Below are 23,643 nucleotides of genomic sequence, written 5' to 3'. Positions count from 1 at the left end.
AGAATCATCCTGCTTTACCCCAGCACCATGTTCGTGGGGGCGAAACAAACATGTAGTTCACACAAGTAATAGCTCGAGTTGTAATGTCGCTCAGCATCTCGTTGTTCGACAGCAACCGAGATCACTGTTACATGTTCTCTATGTGTTCAGACAACTATGTTTGCATGCGAGAAAGAAAAGAAAATCTTTAAATTAATATTAAGTAAAAAGGAAAAATGAGGAAAAAATGATGTTTCGAAATTCAGCACGAGGTAAATGGGCAAATTAGGAATCGTGCACACTCTACATGGGAGATTAATAGTTATTAAAAAGGAATACAACAAAGATAATTCAATATCGTCTAGTCCTATTCTATTCTCATTCATAAAATTAACTGAAAATTTGATAATACAAAACCTTAAACATAATATCTCCAAAGGCAAGTCATGTAGACAAAATTGCGCATTATTCAATTTAACTCGAAACCACCTAATCTCCTAGGCACAAGATTACATCTGTAACACGAATTTTCTAGGTTTCACATCTCTATACATTCTATGGACATATTTCCATACGACATTTTCTAAAGAATGTGGATCACACTTAAAATTTACTTGCATTGACATTGATAAGATTAGGTACCTCATCTTGAGTCGTAACCACTTCCATTCAGAAGGGAATGCTAGTTCAACGAACAAATTTGAGAAGACCCCGTTTTTTCCTTGAATGGCATTCCAATCTTAATGAAGCATTCACTTCTGAAAGTCGATATATAGTGTACTATGCCACAGTAAAAATTGTGCTACCACAAACCACGATGGTCTCTTCATATGTCACACACCATACCAATTCAATGCTTTGCTTAGACTTGGCATTACGTTATAGGCTTGATAGGATCTTCTCAATTCAATGATTGAACCCACCTGAAAATGTAGACAGAAAAGGGAAAAGGGAATTTGGTTAAATGAACGTGGAAGAAACAATATTTGTTTTTGGCATCAACTTGACATTTGTAGCGAAAGGAAAAACCGCTGAAGAAGCATGTAAATGTGAAAGGAACAGAGAAATTGCAGAAAAAGTAAGAATACAGAAAGGAATGAATACATAATGGAAAAACGTGAATGCCATGCCTGAAAATAATAAACTTACAATAATCAGAATGGACGTGAATCCTATAGAAAACCCCTCATTGATACTGCGTAAATAATGATCAAGAACGGTAGATATTGTAGCCAAAACACTTAGCAACACGCCACCTGCAAAATAATCACCACAGCGCAAAGAGAGGGAGAGAGAGAGCAAATCTGGTGTAAGTAAATGGCATTACAACTAAGAAATATAATGGAAACTATGGAGATAATTGTACCCCAAAAGCGTGTTGATGCTTGTATCTGTGTCAAATACTCGATGGTAGCCTTCCCAGGCTTTATATTTGGAATTCTCGCACCCATTTTGTTCAAGTAATCAGCAATTTCCTTCGGCATATTGGCCTGAGAAGTTGTCATAGGTAAGTAAAGTTGTGTAAAGAGAGGAACCTTTTTTCCAGATGCAACACTGCCATCTATTACTATAATTCACAGTCCATTAACTTCAAAATGCACATATTGAAAAAGTGACGCAAGGTAATTTTTGCCACACTTTTCTATAGGTCTAGGAATAATGCACCTTTGTCTCTATGAATTATACATTACGTAGTAATGCAACCAATCAAGCCATATTTTTGGTACGCTCTTCAGAGCTCTACAAGGAATGCATCAGCCCCTTATATAAGAGGGTTCTGGATAAGATGTGGTGCGACATAATTCACAAGGCAAAAGCTTTTTCAAGAGTAAAATATTCAGTCATGGCACAAAATAAATGCAATTATATCATATACTAAATAAAATTTTCCATTTTTGGAAATAAGGAAACACATATTAGAACTTCCTTGTACACCATGTAAACTTTGATAACAAATGGATTGACTTTCTAAAACCTTGTCAACTTGTCGTTGTATTTATAATTGCTTAAATGATTTAGAAAATTCAGAGTTTTACACATCCAAATGTTTCCCATAATCATCAAGCATGTAAGAAACATATTGGAATAGTTAATATACTGTCAATTATAAACTCCAGATATAAAATATATTAGCTGATTGGTTCTCTCTATATTTTTCCACTTAACTAAACGCAACAACATTTCATCCATACTTAAAGTGAGGATAGGCAAAGAGATTGCAGATACTTTTACAAATTCAATTTTCTCGTGCAATCACCAAAAGGAAAAGAAACATGTGCATATGCTAATAGACCTACTTTTTAGTACACCACATATCAAACACATACACTGCATAAAATGATATTTCACTAAATATGTAGGTTTAGAATACTTACAATGTCAAATATATTAAAGAGGAACACGAAGAATGCATAAATTGAATAGAAAACCCAGGGTTCTGCGCCACGAGAAGTTTCAGGATTCAGGATATCTCTAACATGTTCCCAAAAGCGTGAGCCAAGAAGACTGCAAAAATAATAATAATAATAATAATAATAATAATAATAATAATAATAATAATAATAATAATGATAATAATAATAAAATAAAAATCCAATGGCAAATCACTTGCATGCAAATAAGAAAAGTGACTACGCAACTTAGAATATCACTAGAAATTGATTCCATATTATAGCTAAAATATATGGAATTATATACTGCAGGAGATATAACTAAGTGGATTCGTTACACATATACCCCCAAATAAACATATGATAAGCAATGGCGTCATCTCAAATAATACCCTGCAAGGATGCTAGGGAATGCCAGGAGATATGATGTAGTGAGAACAGGCTGCATTCCAGAAGGATTTATGTTGAATGGGATATATGGTTCGACTTCAGTCATAGGAGAATCTTCTCTGCCAAAAGCGCATTTAACAATGAATGTCAGTCTGATATTTAGAAAATATTGAGACTCCAAACATATCATTCAATAAGCAGTCCAAATGTTAACGAACTACTGGAAATAAATTCCATTAGAGCAATTAAATTGATGGCACAGCATAAATATTTAAAATTTCAAGGAGGTACAAAATTCCAGTACAATCAGCTCTTGATCACGATCAGATATGAGGTCCAGACTTATAAATCACTTTTTAAAATCAGACTGGTGATGCAATCCTTCTGATAATTCACTAATTTATCTTGTTAGGTCCCTTTATCCGCTGACACCCCTGCATCCCCCATTTTCCTTCAAGTAGTTGCATTTTTTGGCTGCCCATAGTGTTCTCTGGTTCTCAATTTGAATATTTTGAGGAGGAAAATGGTTCTAGCTGCGGTTATTATTTATCAAAAAATGTACCATGATAAGCCACTAAACTCCACTTAACTCCTGTGAGAAAAATAAATAAATAAATAAATAATAAATTCAACCTGGTAGATCCATCCTCCATTCACGCTCTAAGCTCTGTAGTTTAGGCCACAGATCCTAGTGTCAGTATAGAATTGCAAAGTTCAAAGTCTTTATCCCATTTAAAAAAAGATGCTGATATACATCTCTTTTTCCTTAACCAATAAAATAATAAGTTGGAAAAAAGAAGTGTGTGCAAGTGAGAGAGAGAGAGAGAGAGAGAGGCTTTTCTCATAAAGAAGTAACAAAGCTTCTGCAGAATATCAACTGATTTTATTCAGAAAATGGACTACAGGTGGCATGTCCCAATAGGTGCACTTTTGGTAGGAAAAATGCAAAATTTATGCATAAGTAAAAAAAAAAAAAAAAAAGTCTTGGGACAGAATTCCAATTTAAATGTCAAAATCTGAAGGATTCAATCCAATTCCTGGAATCCAACTCCATAACAAATACTACTCCAGTGTTCTATAAATACGCTCTAGTTGAACCCTTAGGGCTCACTGATACTCGCTCAAGCTTGAATACAATCTTAAGCTCATGAAATTAGTACAGTTCCACCAGAATCTGGGATAGTTACGGTTAAATATTGTCTAGATTAACAAAGCCGTTCAAGCAAGGCTCAATTTTGAGAGCACCTTCACGTTCTGCTCAAAGGTATGATGGTGAAGCTTGAGCATTTTCCATGACTTGTCTTCAATTTCAAGTTGAGCTTGAAGAGTACACAGCTCTTTAGAGAAGGCTAATTTTCCAGCGAAATGTTCGTGCTATGATATCCTTATTACAAGATGATAACAGCTTAACACAATATTAAGTTTTAAACTAATGCGAACATCTCCCAAATAACATAAAAATATCTAAATTTTTTGATATTTATATCACTCGTCAGCTAAATGATAATATTGGTATCCGTCAGATTGGCTATGAATATTCACCTGGCCGCAGAAGCAAGTTTGAAACCATAATATTGCAGTTTGATTTTCCTGCAACCCTCAGTTACGACAACTGCCCACATAGTCACTACAGTGAAAATACCTACTACTGTAAGTATGTAGGGCCACCAGCTCAAAGCACTTCCTGCAGCACCAAAATGAAATTTAATGCATCAGTACTTGGAAGATATGACATAATATGCAATCATTTTCTCAGCCAAGGGTACTAGGTTAGAAAACTTCCTAGTGGAGGAGCAAGCATTAAGTTTTGGTCATCATCTTTTTGACAATCATACATCAAATTTTAACCAACCATTTAAAATGCAAAATTAATGCTGCTGTTCTGTCTCCAGTAATCCATCACATAAATGCAGACATTAGTTTTTACATATAATGGTTATTTGTACGACATTTGACAAGTTAATACATGTATTTTTAATTTTCAGGGAAATTATTACCAGTAGCAGGGATAAGAGAGAAATAACTCCCAAGTTTTTCACAAGTGGAAAGGCAAACAATTTCTATGAAAGAGAATAATAGCTCGCATTCATGCAAGTAAAAACGCCTACTCAACATGTGAAGACTCGTAGTAAATTGAAAAGTACAGATTTATAGATAATATTCTTCTCTATTGCACGACTAAATAACAAGAATATAATGAAAGAATCTGCGTGTGACCACGAGCATTGTAAGCATGCACTGTTTGATCAAATAAACCAACAAAAATAGAATACAGCACCAAAATATTATTATATGTACCCATAAAAGGCAATAGTGATGTGGTTTCTGGCACTCTACCTGTGAGCTGAGTTAACATTTTGTACAGCGTATCTGTGTAGCCAGTCAAAATGCCCACACAGATAATCAAAGAAGATCCTTGACCTGACCATGCATTACTTATTAGAGAGCTAGATAATATTCCGCAAACATGACAAGAAAAATACAGTTCATTTGGAAAACTAATAACAATTAAGAGTTTGTTAGGGAGAGATTATTTTTAAATCATTTTCAACTACACATTCTATGGAACCCATAATTTCTCCCTATTTTTTAATATCACATTCTCCCAAAAAAAAAATAATAATAATAATCATTTTTCACTTGGGAAAATCTCTCCCAAATAAACTCTGAATGGAGTTGATATCTCATCTTTGACAGATGTTAATCCAATTTCCCAATGAACAGAAGCCAGTAACATATCAAGCTGCCGGGAAATTCCAATGACAAAGGTCAAAATGACAGCATATCAAGACAAGCAAGTAAAATACACCACGGTGCTATAATTAGAAAGACAAAAAAGAAAAATCAAGGGACACGCCCCAAAAAAATACCAAATCCAGACTCTGAAATCTTGTCACAGATCCATGTTGTAGTCATTGCACCACACACCAGCAGCAAAGTCGTCACTGTCACGTGTTTTACCCTGAAAACAGCATATACGAAGCAAAGCCAATTTCATCATGTCAATAAAATCAGCCGCTTGAAGATGATAGGAAACCTCTTAGTGACACTCACAGGCCATAAAGCAAACTGATACGGATATTTTCTCCCGATAAAGAACAAAGAAATATGAATAATGTACAAGGAAAATGTGTCCCTATGGTTCGGTCGCATATAAGAACATTCTAGATCAAATCTCGCTTTGGATGCATATAAACAAACTACCACAAACAAACAAAAAAAAAAACTCTTTAACAATAAATTCGTATTACCAAATTATTTGCACCATCGTATATACCTAAAAATATACCATCACAGTAGACTATTATGATCAAAAAATTAAAACATCGACTCTTTCCACTCACTCTACCAAACTATACGTGTTTAGTGATTTAACTCCATGTGGAAGGGATGCGAAGTGAAGAAAAGGCAATATATCAACAGGTAGCAAATTTCAATGAATCTTGTAACTTTAAAGGAATAGAAAAATGAATGATAAAGATAGTATTAGCACTGATTACAGAATAAGATAAAAAAAGATTCACAAGAAAATTGAACAAGAACAGTGAAACTTAATAAAAAGTGGAATCAGTTCCAAGACAAATTGACAAGTTTAAAAAGGTTCAGACTACCAAATACGAAATGACTATCTGCTTGTTAAAATCTCCTCAAATGAGGATGATATATGCTAATATCTTAAAGAAATTACACCTTGCAAACAGAGAAAATGTGAAAAGGAAAAATTCAGATGGCCCCTCCATCCACGAACTCCGCATTCCCAGCACACACCACCACTCAAAAAATAAATAACACCATATAAAGTGAGCGTGGTTGTATTTCCAAATAAAACTTGCCAAAGTAAAATATAAATTATTTGTGTAAGATCATAGTTTAAAATGAATTTTTTTCTACAATGATTACCTGTGACTGGCTGCATAGATTGAATATGGAAGTGAATAGCAAGCAAGTATCACAGCTTCCAGTATTGCAAACCCAAGAGCGATCCACCAACTGAAAGAGATGAAGTAACCCATGAAGCTTAAAGCAAATTATAGGCAATGTTAACAATGATGTAAACAGCAATGAATTCATGAGGACTCGTCTCACGGCTTGAAATGAGTAAGTAGACACACATATAACTTTTGATCTTCTCATGACCATCTAAGCCTTCCTTCCGCAGCTTCACTAATGACGGAATCACATGACAAAGCACCTGAACATTACATTTATTATAATTACCACCATACTCAAGGCTAGCATATTACAAAGGGATAAAAGCAAACTTGAGAACAATTTCAAGGCCAAAGTTATGCATTCAACTTCCATACATAATGCATTTGGTAATTGCATCTATTTGCCAAACAATTAATACAAAAAAATGTACTGTAACTGACAAATAAAAGATACATAATGTGATATTGATTATGATTTAAATGTTTGGAAATACCGCAGCCAGATTGTGCTAACTAGAAAGGATAGCACCTAGCCAGAAGTTCGCTCTGGTAAATCCAGCATTACTACCTGATTTATGTCTCTTTTACTCCCCCCCTAAACCTAGGGAGAAGAAAATTGAGAAGCTATTGAGAAACTTTGGTAGGCAGGACAGTACAGAAAGAAAAAGAGAATGATAGACATAGAATCTAAAGAGAAAAAGATAACAATGGAAAGAAATCTGAACAATCCCTATTAATAATCAAATATATATTAAATTGTTTATTCACAGGGACTACATTTAGACTAGTAGTCAGGAATATACTAGGATATTAATTATAATCCAACTCGTAGATGAACTTTAACAAACTCAAACTAGGATAAAACTATATCTCAGGACCGATCATCTTAAAATAAAAAAAAAAGTTAAACATTTCACTCCTATATTTAACTTTAAACAAGCAGGTAACTTAGGATTTTTATCACCGTCACTTGCGAACATCAATTAAGCTTGACAGGATGTTATGGAGATTTCCAGATTTTAAGGACATTCTGGCATTTTCCAGCATTTTGTGGTGTTTCTGTTGAAGGTATGACTTCCCTAAAAGAAGTCAATGGAATGGATCTCCGGAAATGTATCCCATAAAGATGAGAACATTCTCAAACTTATAAAAGTTGATAATGGACATGAAGTATATACAGGTTTGGAGGTGATGTTTATGTGGTAAAACATAAGAATGCGAATTCTGATTTATATCGTATTGACAGAATTAGGGGCCCGCTGCGATTGGCTCTAGTTGCTTGAAAAACTTTATTTAGTTCAATATTAATGCACTTTGAATGCAGATTACAGTCAGATATCTGCAGTTAACAAATCATATTGTTCTGCAAGTTAAGAAGCACAAAGAAAGTTGCATGACACTAACATGACATGATGCACTTATTGAAACTTATAGTGTGACACACCAATAATGCAGTAAATTTCAACATGTAGACCCCTTGAAAAAGAAAACTTTTGGTTTAATTGCAAATTTAACTCCAGAAGATACATGGAAATACAGAAAGAGAAAAATGATTGCAGGAACTCCCTTTGGCATGCAAAAACAGCTATTAGAAATGTAATTTAGGGAAAATTGCAGCCACAATACCAAACCTTTCATTTAATAGCAAACTTGACCTAAACCTTTCATTTGTGCCACATACAATACCAAACCTTTCAGAAATTCTCAACTGGATGATTTTTGTTAATTTGACCGTTAGTTGACCCTAAAAAGTAATTTTGACCAAATTGAAAAAAGGGCAAAATGGTAAATTAACTATGTTTCACATAAAATAATTTTAAAAAATTTCAAAATAAAAATAAAACCATCATCTTCTTCCACCCCTGACCTCCCTATAAATCTTTCTTGGAAAAATCCATCCCGCCAACCTACCCACCGTTGATAGCAACCCACCAACCACCATCGATCACCACCGCCACCTCAATTGAAGACAACACAATTTCACCTAAATCCATATCCTTCGCCATTGAAACTTGAAAGTAAAAAATTCCAAAAAATTTCAATTACAACTGCTGGCCACCACCGTCACCATCGACATCACCAACTTAACCTCCATCCCCGACGCCATCTCAAAACCAAGCATCACCATCACCTCAAAACCAGCAGCTCCCTCAAGCATTTGAAGAGAAATTGAACCTTCATCTCCCTCAAAACTACCAGCTCCCTCGAGCAATCGAACATTCACACCACCGCCACTGCCATCATCTAACTACCACCTCCGCCATCGCTTTTCCTCACCACTTTCATTCACTAGAACCACCACTTACACCACATTAATAACAAAACCTCAAAATCAAATATGATTTCGAAATCAGTTTCAATTTTCAGATTTGAAGAAAAGAAATCCATGGAATTCTCATTCTTGCGTTATTGGGTGGCAATGAGGATGATGTCAGACGGCCTCAATGGCAGTGGCGGTTGATCGCCTGGGTGGTGATGGTGGCGACTTTGGGGTAAGGCGAGTTGCATGGGGATGGGGAAGAAAGGTTTGGTTTGAGTGAGTGGTTTATTGTTTAATTATTTTTATTATAACTATATGTGCGTGAGTATGTGTGTGGTGTGTGTATCCTTTAACCCTTTAAAAATTAGTCAACAATCAAACCGTTGACCTATGGTTAATTAACAGGAAAACTAACAAAAACCATCTATTTGGACTCCAAGTGAGAATTTCTGAAAGGTTTGGTGTCGTGGGTGCCTGGGTGGCACAAATGAATGGTTTGGGTGAAGCTTGCTACTAAATAAAAGGTTCGGTACCGTGGCTTCAATTTCAGTATAATTTAACGGCATTATCCTCGAATTGAAAGTCAGCAAACCTGCATTAGGATTGATGCACCTATTTGAGGACTGATTCCAAGCTGGAAAAGAGAAAGCTTAAGTTCTGGTGTTAAATCACCAAGTTCGTCTGCAAAACCGTTAAATGAAGAGACATTTAAAGAGGAATGAATTTGACACCAAGCCTTAAGTTATCGGTTATCCCATTACAAGTGGCTCACTTCATTCAAATCCCTAATACAACTGCCCAATACATCTCAGCATTTAGCATGACATCAATTTGTTTAAACACTGAATGAGAATACAAGATGATATGGACATGAATTTACATCATGCATTTTTAAACCATCAAATAACAAATCTTTAAATCAATCTCTATGAGAAACAAATTGATTATTACTATAGTATGAAAAAATAAAAATAACAAGAACACTTTACTAACAATTTAGTACAAAATCCAAATTTACAATATTGTCCCTGTCCTTGTCTTAAAAATGCTTCCTTTCATCAAACATTAATCCATTTACGTGTTTAGCAATATCCACCTGGATGAAATAGATTAATACAGTTTAAATACATTAGACAATTAGAAAGCACATTCCTTACCATGAAATTGATGATTTGTTCAAACTGAGGTTACTGAGCCAAAGTCATAAAATATCATGCAACTTAAGAACTTGAGGAATGCTTTCAAAATTCTACCAGAAGCCAAAAAATTAGCTCAATTATGGAATAAATTAAGAAATAATATAAAAGTTCACTGAAATTTCTTTTCAAGCATGTCAATTAAAAAATTGCAGGCTGAAGGTAAAAGTAATAAAGTACAGCAAGGTATAAAGGAAAGAGGGTAATTTGAACTAGTGAAATCCCTTTTTCCATGAGAAAATGTTGGAAAAAGAAAACAAGATGAGGTGAATGCTCAATCTTTCTGGAATACACTTCTGTAATGGTTCACCTACAACCATGTAAAGGTTCAGATGAAGCAAATGAGTGAAAAATAACCATACCTCACCCAGTTTAAATTTCATATTTTCAAGCATGACTAAAAAGATACATCTGAGTGGCGCTTCGTCCACATGCTTGCAACACACGAGCCAACACGGGTGAAGTCCTCATCACTCAGTCTTCCATCATTTTTGAAATAAAAATAAGATAAAATTTCAAGTGTTACCTATCCCATTGGAGATAGACATTTCCCTTCTTCCCCTTATATTTTAATTTTTTGAAGAAAATATGGTATAAGAACTCAATTGAAGAAAGTCAGTGGCGTTTTTGTATGATATTTCTTCCCACAAGTTACAACACAAATAAAAGCACACTATTTGTTCAAGAACACAATATCATAAGAAAAGGTGATGCCAAAAATACTAAACTACAGAAGACGTAAGGGCAATCGATGGAAGAAAAAATGTATGCATATAAATAGTTGAAATATATAGTTGATTTATTCCCTGTCAACACAGAAAATATACAAAAGAACAATTACCAATAGAATACATAACAACACCGGATGTAATTTAACAGTTAAATGCAGTCTATGCAGATACAAGTGACAAGATGATAGAGTTAAAAAAATGACTCACCAACGGACCCTGAGACAAAGCTGAGGTAGTTTTCCGGTATCAACCGCCTATCAAAACCAGGTAATGGAATGAAATATCCAACCCGGCTCATTACTAATAAAACAGAAGTTACAAACAACCGCCTCCTTATCTCACTCTTAAAAAACGATTCTGCAGCATTATTAATTATGGAACCAATCCGTACAAAATTCAAAAACTTATTCCTAAATGCCATACTCCTGGGCTCAGAAACCTCCAATTTATTGACATCCTGTGCAAGTCCATTATCACTCTTTGGTATAAAATGTTCATAATTCAAAGATTCAGCAGCTGCAGCTGCCTTGACATTTCTACAAACAGTTGGTAGATTGTCCGAAAAATGTTTGAACGAAAACCGTTCAATTCGATTCCGGAAAGAATGCTTTTTTAATAAATAAATTCTCCTCCCAATTAACTCAGAAGATCTTTTCCTGAGAGATAATTGAGTGCCAGACGATGGCGGCTTACAGATTTGAAGATTAGGCACAGCATGCTTGCCTACATGCATAAAAACAAAGAAAAACACCAAAATTTAGCCAAATGAAATTGGAACAAGATATGATAAAAAATAAAAAATAATAATAATAATAATAAAACCCATATGAAATTACAAAATTAGAGAAAATTGAAACTCCGGCAAGTATATGTTCGGTACAAACGGAAATTGACAGCATTAAACTTGTTCGTGGTACTGTTCAAAGTCCAATTCCCTCAAGTACTGCCTATTCAATATACAATAAAAGGACAAATTTAATACCAGTAAAGAGATGGGTTTGAGAATTGAGAAGAACGGCTTTCATGGCGAAGTGCTGCTAAGTTGAGCAAAGCAACGAGAATGTATCTAAAAGGGTTTATTTCATATTTTTCCGGAAATTAAAGATTGGGGTCCCCCAACTTATCAATTTGTTTCATATCAGTTACCAATCTTCAATTCGTCTCAAAATTGGACTTGATAATGAATAGCTCCTATTATGTACCACTAAACAAATTCATTATCTAATGTTATAATTTTTTAACTAGTGTTTTTTTTTTTGGAGAATATGTGGTTGAAATAAAAGGAATTTTTTTAACTCATGTGTAATATTATTTTATTAGAAAATGTGTGGTTAAAAAGAAGAGAGAAAATTGTATTATAAATTTAGCCCCCATTGAATCTCATCAATTTAAATTAATTTTTTCTTTCTTATTTTTAACCATACAATCTTCAATAAAATAATATTATAGGTAAATCAAAAACTTTTTATTCTTTTACAATCATTCATTTAAAAAATATATATATATATATTATTCTCCCATTATAATCAAAATTAATAGAGGCCAAACATGAGCTGGGGTCAAACGGCAGTATATTTTCGATCCAAGATAAATGAGTGACGTGGAGCTAATTTGACATTAAATTGTAATATTTTGCGGCCAGATTAACAAATTGATAATGAATAAGTTTCAACAAGACTCCAACAACACTATAAAAAAAATCCGACAATTGAAGAAACCTTCGTGCACAAGTCGTTTATGAATTAAAGAAAAACGTATTTTGCATACGCTTTCATTAGTTTTAGCCCCTGTTTGGCCCCCATTACGGGGAAAATTTAATGTATAGAATAGTGTTTTTTGAAAAATGAGTGGTTGAAAAAGAAAGAAAAATTTTCGATTTACGTGTAATATTATTTTATGGAAGATTGTGTGGTTGAAAATAGGAGAGAGAAAAATAGAATGTAATGTAATGTAATGAAAATCAAACAAGGGCTTAATTAGAGAGCGAGGGAGATAATAGTTAAATTGAATGACCCTTTTAAAACAATTTTTAGTTGAATGAAACGAATAGTTCAATAAGCAATTTTGAAGAAAATCCATCTCACAAGATTTGAACCTAAACTGAGCTCACGTTTAGTTTACATTTAAAGAGCGAGAGAGAGAAATTCAACAATTAATTAATTTAAATCATCAATTTCATTGATTAATAACTTTTATCAACATTTAGCTACACACTTCATCAATTTTTATTGAAATCTACTAAAAATATGATTTTTAGCAAAATCAGACAAACGGTAAAGGTCAATAGTTACATAGTAGAAGATCAATTTTGCATCGGAAAAAATTTAAAATTCAATTATTATCGCAACAAACAAAGATAAAATTGAAATTCACTTTATTATTATTGTAAATCCTGTTATTATTTAGATTACAGAAGATTGATGATTATTGTAAAGCTCATAGATAGCTCTAGTCTAGAGCGGAGCTTCTGTTTTATTAAATCTTGTCTTTAGCTAGTAAGTCCATTCCTTGGGGAGAAAAATCTCTGGTGAACAATCATTTCCCCGTTTAAATTTCGCCATCTTGTTGTCACCTTTCATGCTCTTTTTAACATCTGCAAGTAAACACAAAAAATGAATCATGTTTATTGTACAATGATTTTTACAATAAGTTTGACAACATGCTACGTGACAGATTATCATTGGACAGTTTGAAAAATATTTTATATTTTCCATCAATATTTTTTTGATACCTATACCATTGTCAAGCATGTTGTACAAATTCATTATACAAATGACTTATTCCAAAAAGAATGATTTGATGAAAATACAAAATAGTAAGATGGTATCATCATCGTGTCACCTTTCATGTTCTTAATACTTTGTATGTCTAATTTTTTGAAATGATTATAGGTTTGGGCAATAGGTTGAAAGAGAGAGAGAGAGAACCTTGGTGGGGTTTAATCTGGTGGCCGAGTTCGTGAACATTAAGGTTGAGTGTCTGAACAACTCGAGCGGGGAGGAGAACAGGAGAACAAGCTGCTTACAGTAGGGAAAACCATGAGAAAAATGGCATTTCTATCTGCATTGAAGTGGTAGCTAGAGGTGTTATAATACCTGACTTATTGTTAAATTGGGAGTCGATGTCTCCTCTTCTCGGAAGAAAAAATCCCGTTCCTGATGATTTTTGGCTCGAACCTAGGAAGATGGCTTGCATTCCAGGTCCGATGGGATTTCTTGTTCCTTGGGGTCTTGGGGTCGATCTTGTGTGACGATGAAGCTATTAGAGAGCGGAAAGATTAGTTAGAATATTTTGAGTCATATTATTACCATGAACAATGCTATAAGTACAAAAAAATAATAAATAAAAAAAATCAACAAACATTTTGCAAAAAACAACACTTGACGGGTTTTCATTTAAAGATTAAAACTAAAAGAAGAAGAAGAAGAAAAACTGCCAGCGGAGTGCTGACACAACAGTACCCTGTCAAATTTCTGTCATAAAAGTCTGTACATGTGACTTTTTTCTATTACCATATAAAATTCATATAGCGGCAACATGTATTTGTGATCATCATTTACAATTGAAAAATATGATGTAGATTATTAAAAATAAAAAATAAAATCAACCAAATAAACCATAAAAGGAATAGTACACGTTAATGAAGTCAGGATCTTAAATTTTAAATTCGTAGCGTTTTAAATATATGCAACATTTATTTTTAAACCACCAAATTCAGAAACAATTAATTATATAACATCCTTCACTGCTACGTAATATGCATTACAAGAAAATCTATTCCAAAAACGAAAAGTAAATAATTGTAATTTAAATTCAACTAAAGAAAAAACATGACAACGTAGTTCTTATTATTTGGTATTATAGCGACCACGTGTACTAGGAGATTAATCACGTGTGCAATATGACCGAATAGGTTTCTTTATATACTTTGTTGCATAGGATCTTTCATTTACTTTATCTTGGTCTCAAGAGAATAAAAGAAATTCCTACTGTTTAAGACATCGTGAAAAAGTGACAAAGTTTTAAGGTTACAAGTTTCGAATTTCTGTCACGAAGAGCATCGTAGAGTCGTAGATAGGTACGATACCAAAAAACTTTGATACCGTTTAAAAATTTAAAATCGCTTTTTAATAATATCGCACTTCAAAATATGGCAATGCCATTAAAACAAAATATATGTCATTTTCGTAAAAAAATAATAATAATAAAATATATGCACCACAATCCAATTGTGTTTGATAGTACCTAAAAATATGTTAAATTATTTTAATTAAATCACTTAAAATTATATTCAATTATTAATAAAATTTTCTTAATTTTTATTGAAAAATTAACTTTGAAGAATACTATAAATCTTAGAAAAAAATTAAATTATTTGTTGTTCTACTGCACCAACTTCTTTTATTCAGGTTTCAGACGGGATATTGAAAATAGAGTTAACAACAAAAAGAAATCATAGCAAAAAAAAATAAAAAATAGCAAAATTAAAAGTTTATAGTTAATACCAATGGAGGAAGTGATTCTGTAACCGATGAATACTTTTCACCGTGCCGATGTGGTTGCCTTGTCGGAAAGTTAAACTGCTCCTCCAACTGCAAGCCAATAAACAAATGCCAAAAGCTTTAAGGTTAATTTCTCTCTTGATTATTAATATGTTAAAAAAAGAGTATGATATAAAAATCGTGAAAACATTGGATAGAAAAATATTTTTTTGATGGTTCGTAATAATATAATCATGCTAATTAATTTAATATTATATTAAAAAAATAACAAAATAATTAAAATAATTTTTTATCTCGATGTTTTACACCATCTAAAAAAAAGATTCAAAATATTATTTAAAAAAAAAATCATAATTACACGTGAATCTATGATTTCTCTTTGAAATTTTATTGGGAAAAAAAAAACGTTTTTTGATTTCTGTAACGTATGCAAAATCATAATGCTAATCTTTTTGAAGATGTAATCCATTTGTTACCCAAAAATCAGATATCATTGACAAAAAGAAAATAATTTTTCCGAAAAACAGGAAACATATTTTAAAGTTTCCAACTCAAAAATATTCATAGACTGATAGACAGACCTTCTGCTGAGAATGAATGGCATTTGCATGGTTAAGAGTATGTGTAGGAGGCCAAAGCATTCCTTCTTGAAAACAACCAAAATCCTTTTGTGCCATTTTCGCACAATAATCTAGAGAGAGAAATCAAAAGGGGTAGAGAGAGAAGCTCCTTTGTTGTTCAAGAAATAGGTTGGAGTGTTCCAACTCTGAACCTGCAACATAACTGATAAAATACTTATATATAAATACACTAAGGCGGGGGTGGGGTGAAGAGGGAGAAGGTAATAATATTTGATTATCAGAATTTGGAGAAGATAATCTTGTATTTGATTATCAGAATTGGGTGTTGAATTTTGAAACGGTTTTACTAATTTACCCTTCTCTAAATGAGTTTTGTCTTCAATATTTTTTTCCTTTTTATACAATAAATGCATTCCTACTCACCAGATATCACTTACTTTTTTCAACCAGATTTTTTAATATCTGAAACAGTGAATTTATTTTGTCTTCTTTAGGAATTTAATTTTTTTTCAAATTTTGAATCGTCTTAGAAGGTAATTATATTCATACCAATTATTTATTGTCTGCATCGTATTATAATTACAATGAAGGTTCCAATACTTTATTACTTTTTCAGTTATATTTTCAAAATTTTTTTCCTCCACATTCTTTTCCTTTACCTTTATTTAAGCCTTTGTTTGACAATAATTTTTTGGAAAGAACGAATTTTTGAATAATAATTTTTCGAAAATGTATGTTTAAGAAGTAGAAATTTTTTTTTTTTGAACTTACGTAAAGAATGATTTATTGTGAGAATGTGAGATTGAAAATGAATAAGAAAAAAAGAATTTTGAAAGAATGATTATCAAATATGAGGCTAAATTAACATATCTTGTCTTTAGTGACGATTTTTATCCAAATGTTCTGTTAAATAAGGGCTAATATTTATTAAAATATATATTTTTTAAATTTTACTTATTTAAAAATATGATAGACAAATAAATTTTTTTATATGCCATCTTAATGAAATTTTTTGATGAAAATCATAATCAAAGACACAAAAGACATGCATGTTATTATAAAATTGAGAATAAGAATGTGATTTAAAAAAAAAACCCAGGATTGTATTTGTGAAAATGAGCAAATGTTAAGGAAGTTCACTACAATTAAAATGTGGGACGGTTAACAAAAAAATATAGCGTAAATATAATTATCCCTCTTAAATTGGTGGGAAAATCGAGAACCCAAAAACGATTCTAGTGGCTTGTTATGGTCGGTTGTACAGTATCATTTACAATCCAGTTCCCATTATTAATGCTCCGTTGAGCTACATTAATGTAAGAATGAAAAAGAAAAATGTAGTCGTTACATGCCCCACATAAGAGATAGAAAGTCAAATACGATGACTTGATGTAATGGATAACAGTCATAATTTTTATTTTAATGGACAAATAATGGGAAACACATAGGGGTTAAATATATCACAATAATATAAATATTTTTATGAAGAAGAATGCACTATGAGTAGTGCATAAAATTGTACTCGAATACACATAAAAACATATCACATAACATTTGCTTCTACTTATTTCCATGTACAAAAAATTATTCCTATAGCTTTCTTAATTACTGCTCAATGTAATACTAAAATTGGAACTAACTAGCTATACTTACATCTTGACAGATTAATAAAGTTAGAACCACGAAAGAAAGTTGTAAATTCATATTATAGAATTTCGTATTAATTAAAAAATACAACCAATTCTAAATAATTTTCAAGCTCAACAATATATTTTCATAATTAATGTTTTACACTTTATACAATTTCAATATCGTCAGTCAATCATAAATAGAAGAGTTATGCAGTGGCGTTTTTGTATGATATTTCTTCCCACAAGTTACAACACAAATAAAAGCACACTATTTGTTCAAGAACACAATATCATAAGAAAAGGTGATGCCAAAAATACTAAACTACAGAAGACGTAAGGGCAATCGATGGAAGAAAAAATGTATGCATATAAATAGTTGAAATATATAGTTGATTTATTCCCTGTCAACACAGAAAATATACAAAAGAACAATTACCAATAGAATACATAACAACACCGGATGTAATTTAACAGTTAAATGCAGTCTATGCAGATACAAGTGACAAGATGATAGAGTTAAAAAAATGACTCACCAACGGACCCTGAGACAAAGCTGAGGTAGTTTTCCGGTATCAACCGCCTATCAAAACCAGGTAATGGAATGAAATATCCAACCCGGCTCATTACTAATAAAACAGAAGTTACAAACAACCGCCTCCTTATCTCACTCTTAAAAAACGATTCTGCAGCATTATTAATTATGGAACCAATCCGTACAAAATTCAAAAACTTATTCCTAAATGCCATACTCCTGGGCTCAGAAACCTCCAATTTATTGACATCCTGTGCAAGTCCATTATCACTCTTTGGTATAAAATGTTCATAATTCAAAGATTCAGCAGCTGCAGCTGCCTTGACATTTCTACAAACAGTTGGTAGATTGTCCGAAAAATGTTTGAACGAAAACCGTTCAATTCGATTCCGGAAAGAATGCTTTTTTAATAAATAAATTCTCCTCCCAATTAACTCAGAAGATCTTTTCCTGAGAGATAATTGAGTGCCAGACGATGGCGGCTTACAGATTTGAAGATTAGGCACAGCATGCTTGCCTACATGCATAAAAACAAAGAAAAACACCAAAATTTAGCCAAATGAAATTGGAACAAGATATGATAAAAAATAAAAAATAATAATAATAATAATAAAACCCATATGAAATTACAAAATTAGAGAAAATTGAAACTCCGGCAAGTATATGTTCGGTACAAACGGAAATTGACAGCATTAAACTTGTTCGTGGTACTGTTCAAAGTCCAATTCCCTCAAGTACTGCCTATTCAATATACAATAAAAGGACAAATTTAATACCAGTAAAGAGATGGGTTTGAGAATTGAGAAGAACGGCTTTCATGGCGAAGTGCTGCTAAGTTGAGCAAAGCAACGAGAATGTATCTAAAAGGGTTTATTTCATATTTTTCCGGAAATTAAAGATTGGGGTCCCCCAACTTATCAATTTGTTTCATATCAGTTACCAATCTTCAATTCGTCTCAAAATTGGACTTGATAATGAATAGCTCCTATTATGTACCACTAAACAAATTCATTATCTAATGTTATAATTTTTTAACTAGTGTTTTTTTTTTTGGAGAATATGTGGTTGAAATAAAAGGAATTTTTTTAACTCATGTGTAATATTATTTTATTAGAAAATGTGTGGTTAAAAAGAAGAGAGAAAATTGTATTATAAATTTAGCCCCCATTAAATCTCATCAATTTAAATTAATTTTTTCTTTCTTATTTTTAACCATACAATCTTCAATAAAATAATATTATAGGTAAATCAAAAACTTTTTATTCTTTTACAATCATTCATTTAAAAAATATATATATATATATTATTCTCCCATTATAATCAAAATTAATAGAGGCCAAACATGAGCTGGGGTCAAACGGCAGTATATTTTCGATCCAAGATAAATGAGTGACGTGGAGCTAATTTGACATTAAATTGTAATATTTTGCGGCCAGATTAACAAATTGATAATGAATAAGTTTCAACAAGACTCCAACAACACTATAAAAAAAATCCGACAATTGAAGAAACCTTCGTGCACAAGTCGTTTATGAATTAAAGAAAAACGTATTTTGCATACGCTTTCATTAGTTTTAGCCCCTGTTTGGCCCCCATTACGGGGAAAATTTAATGTATAGAATAGTGTTTTTTGAAAAATGAGTGGTTGAAAAAGAAAGAAAAATTTTCGATTTACGTGTAATATTATTTTATGGAAGATTGTGTGGTTGAAAATAGGAGAGAGAAAAATAGAATGTAATGTAATGTAATGAAAATCAAACAAGGGCTTAATTAGAGAGCGAGGGAGATAATAGTTAAATTGAATGACCCTTTTAAAACAATTTTTAGTTGAATGAAACGAATAGTTCAATAAGCAATTTTGAAGAAAATCCATCTCACAAGATTTGAACCTAAACTGAGCTCACGTTTAGTTTACATTTAAAGAGCGAGAGAGAGAAATTCAACAATTAATTAATTTAAATCATCAATTTCATTGATTAATAACTTTTATCAACATTTAGCTACACACTTCATCAATTTTTATTGAAATCTACTAAAAATATGATTTTTAGCAAAATCAGACAAACGGTAAAGGTCAATAGTTACATAGTAGAAGATCAATTTTGCATCGGAAAAAATTTAAAATTCAATTATTATCGCAACAAACAAAGATAAAATTGAAATTCACTTTATTATTATTGTAAATCCTGTTATTATTTAGATTACAGAAGATTGATGATTATTGTAAAGCTCATAGATAGCTCTAGTCTAGAGCGGAGCTTCTGTTTTATTAAATCTTGTCTTTAGCTAGTAAGTCCATTCCTTGGGGAGAAAAATCTCTGGCGAACAATCATTTCCCCGTTTAAATTTCACCATCTTGTTGTCACCTTTCATGCTCTTTTTAACATCTGCAAGCAAACAAAAAGAATGAACCATGTTTGTTCTACAATGATTTTTACAACAAGTTTAACAATATGCTACGTAGCAGGTTATCATTGGACAATTTGAAAAATATTTTATCCTTCCCATCAACATTTTTTTGACACTTACACCATTGTCAAGCATGTACAAATTCATTGTACAAATGACTTATTCCAAAAAGAATGATTTGATGAAAATACAAAACAGTAAGATGCCAAGATGGTATCATCGTCGTGTCACCTTTCATGTTCTTGATACTTTGTATGTCTAATTTTTTGAAATGATTATAGGTTTGAGCAATAGGTCGAAAGAGAGAGAGATAACCTTGGTGGGGTTTAATCTGGTGGCCGAGTTCGTGAACATTAAGGTTGAGTGTCTGAACAACTCGAGCGGGGAGGAGAACAGGAGAACAAGCTGCTTACAGTAGGGAAAACCATGAGAAAAATGGCATTTCTATCTGCATTGAAGTGGTAGCTAGAGGTGTTATAATACCTGACTTATTGTTAAATTGGGAGTCGATGTCTCCTCTTCTCGGAAGAAAAAATCCCGTTCCTGATGATTTTTGGCTCGAACCTAGGAAGATGGCTTGCATTCCAGGTCCGATGGGATTTCTTGTTCCTTGGGGTCTTGGGGTCGATCTTGTGTGACGATGAAGCTATTAGAGCGCGGAAAGATTAGTTAGAATATTTTGAGTCATATTATTACCATGAACAATGTTGTAAGTACAGAAAAATCAACAAAATTTTTGACAGAAACAACACTTGGTGGGTTTACATTAAAAAAATAATAATAATAATAAAATTGGCCAACAGAGTGTTAACACAACAGCACCCTATCAAATTTCTGTCATAAAAGCCTGCATAGGTGACTTTTTTTTATTATCATATCAAATTCATATAGTGGCAACATGTATTTGTGAGAATCATTTACCATTGAAAAATATGATGTAGATTATTTATTAAAAAATAAAAAAATAAATAAAAATAAACAACCATATGAGGAATAGTACACGTTAATGAAGTCGGGATCTTAAATTTTAAATTAGTAGCGTTTTAAATATATGCAACATTTATTTTTAAACCATCAAATTCAGAAACAATTAATTATATAAGATAACATCCTTCACTGCTACGTAATATGCATTACAATAAAAACTATTCCAAAAACGAAAAGTAAATAATTGTAATTTAAATTCGACTAAAGAAAAAACACGACAACGTAGTTCTTATTATTTGGTATTATAGCGACCACGTGTACTAGGAGATTAATCACGTGTGCAATATGACTGAATAGGTTTCTTTATATACTTTGTTGCATAGGATCTTTCATTTACTTTATCTTGGTCTCAAGAGAATAAAAGAAATTCCTACTGTTTAAGACATCATGAAAAAGTGACAAAGTTTTAAGATTACAAGTTTCGAATTTCTGTCACGAAGAGCATCGTAGAGTCGTAGATAGGTACGATACCAAAAAACTTTGATACCGTTTAAAAATTTAAAATCGCTTTTTAATAATATCGCACTTCAAAATATGGCACTGCCATTAAAATAATATGTCATTTTCGTAAAAAAATAATAATAATAAAATATATGCACAATCCAATTGTGTTTGATAGTACCTAAACATATGTTAAATTATTTTAATTAAATCACTTAAAATTATATTCAATTTTTAACAAAATTTTCTTAATTTTTATTGAAAAATTAACTTTAAAGCATACTATAAATCTTAGCAAAAAATTAATTATTTGTTAATCTACTGCACCAACTTCTTTTATTCAGGTTTTAGACGGGATATTGAAAATAGAGTTAACAACAAAAAGACAAAGAATTAAAAAGAAATCATAGCAAAAAAAAAATAAAAAATAGCAAAATTAAAAGTTTATAGTTAATACCAATGGAGGAAGTGATTCTGTAACCGATGAATACTTTTCACCGTGCCGATGTGGTTGCCTTGTCGGAAAGTTAAACTGCTCCTCCAACTGCAAGCCAATAAACAAATGCCAAAAGCTTTAAGGTCAATTTCTCTCTTGATTATTAAAATGTTAAAAAAGAGTATGATATAAAAATCATGAAAACATTGGATAGTTTGAAAAATATTTTTTTGATGGTTCGCAATAATATAATCATGCTAATTAATTTAATATTATATTAAAAAAATAACAAAATAATTAAAATAATTTTTTATCTCGATGTTTTACACCATCTAAAAAAAGATTCAAAATATTATTTAAAAAAAATCATAATTACACGTGAATCTATGATTTCTCTTTGAAATTTTATTGGGAAAAAAAAAAAAACGTTTTTTGATTTCTGTAACGTATGCAAAATCATAATGCTAATCTTTTTGAAGATGTAATCCATTTGTTACCCAAAAATCAGATATCATTGACAAAAAGAAAATATATTTTTTCGAAAAATAGGAAACATTTTTTAAAGTTTCCAACTCAAAAATATTCATAGACTGATAGACAGACCTTCTGCTGAGAATGAATGGCATTTGCATGGTTAAGAGTATGTGTAGGAGGCCAAAGCATTCCTTCTTGAAAACAACCAAAATCCTTTTGTGCCATTTTCGCACAATAATCTAGAGAGAGAAATCAAAAGGGGTAGAGAGAGAAGCTCCTTTGTTGTTCAAGAAATAGGTTGGAGTGTTCCAACTCTGAACCTGCAACGTAACTGATAAAATACTTATATATAAATACACTAAGGTGGGGGTGGGGTGAAGAGGGAGAAGGTAATAATATTTGATTATCAGAATTTGGAGAAGATAATCTTGTATTTGATTATCAGAATTGGGTGTTGAATTTTGAAACGGTTTTACTAATTTACCCTTCTCTAAATGAGTTTTGTCTTCAATATTTTTTTCCTTTTTATACAATAAATGCATTCCTACTCACCAGATATCACTTACTTTTTTCAACCAGATTTTTTAATATCTGAAACAGTGAATTTATTTTTGTCTTCTATAGGAATTTAATTTTTCTTTCAAATTTTGAATCGTCTTAGAAGGTAATTATATTCATACCAATTATTTATTGTCTGCATCATATTATAATTACAATGAAGGTTCCAATACTTTATTACTTTTTCAGTTATATTTTCAAAATTTTTTTCCTC

At 31.9% G+C, this 23,643-nt stretch overlaps 4 protein-coding genes across 4 annotated transcripts; all 4 read right to left on the bottom strand.

Annotated features, from left to right (window-relative positions):
- Positions 1-326: 326 nt before the first annotated feature.
- LOC111405770 (preprotein translocase subunit SCY2, chloroplastic-like) lies at positions 327-11,951 on the bottom strand. Its single transcript, XM_023034797.1, has 13 exons — positions 11,861-11,951; positions 11,086-11,601; positions 9,544-9,632; positions 6,872-6,951; positions 6,660-6,749; positions 5,630-5,721; positions 5,097-5,180; positions 4,302-4,443; positions 2,762-2,878; positions 2,355-2,484; positions 1,346-1,469; positions 1,129-1,235; positions 327-902 (listed from the first exon to the last, which is right to left on the bottom strand). The coding sequence occupies exons 1-13, from the start codon at positions 11,901-11,903 to the stop codon at positions 813-815; spliced, it is 1,704 nt and encodes a 567-aa protein (XP_022890565.1). The 5' UTR covers positions 11,904-11,951; the 3' UTR covers positions 327-812.
- A 1,265-nt stretch (positions 11,952-13,216) lies between these two features.
- On the bottom strand, positions 13,217-16,160 carry LOC111406984. The gene is made up of 5 exons (XM_023036331.1): positions 15,962-16,160; positions 15,384-15,470; positions 13,974-14,136; positions 13,806-13,895; positions 13,217-13,471 (listed from the first exon to the last, which is right to left on the bottom strand). Exons 1-5 carry the CDS (start codon positions 16,055-16,057, stop codon positions 13,371-13,373), a joined length of 537 nt encoding a protein of 178 aa, XP_022892099.1. The 5' UTR covers positions 16,058-16,160; the 3' UTR covers positions 13,217-13,370.
- Positions 16,161-18,031: 1,871 nt separating this feature from the next.
- On the bottom strand, positions 18,032-18,991 carry LOC111405769. The gene is made up of 2 exons (XM_023034796.1): positions 18,901-18,991; positions 18,032-18,641 (listed from the first exon to the last, which is right to left on the bottom strand). The coding sequence occupies exons 1-2, from the start codon at positions 18,941-18,943 to the stop codon at positions 18,109-18,111; spliced, it is 576 nt and encodes a 191-aa protein (XP_022890564.1). The 5' UTR covers positions 18,944-18,991; the 3' UTR covers positions 18,032-18,108.
- A 1,265-nt stretch (positions 18,992-20,256) lies between these two features.
- LOC111406983 lies at positions 20,257-23,182 on the bottom strand. Its single transcript, XM_023036330.1, has 5 exons — positions 23,001-23,182; positions 22,419-22,505; positions 21,017-21,179; positions 20,849-20,938; positions 20,257-20,511 (listed from the first exon to the last, which is right to left on the bottom strand). The coding sequence occupies exons 1-5, from the start codon at positions 23,094-23,096 to the stop codon at positions 20,411-20,413; spliced, it is 537 nt and encodes a 178-aa protein (XP_022892098.1). The 5' UTR covers positions 23,097-23,182; the 3' UTR covers positions 20,257-20,410.
- Between the last annotated feature and the right edge of the window lie 461 nt (positions 23,183-23,643).

The sequence above is a fragment of the Olea europaea genome, chromosome 12 (genome assembly GCF_002742605.1).
Source record: "Olea europaea var. sylvestris chromosome 12, O_europaea_v1, whole genome shotgun sequence".
Lineage (NCBI taxonomy): Eukaryota > Viridiplantae > Streptophyta > Magnoliopsida > Lamiales > Oleaceae > Olea > Olea europaea.
The sequence above is the reverse complement of the archived record's forward strand: the minus strand, read 5'-3'. Positions and strand labels throughout refer to the sequence as shown.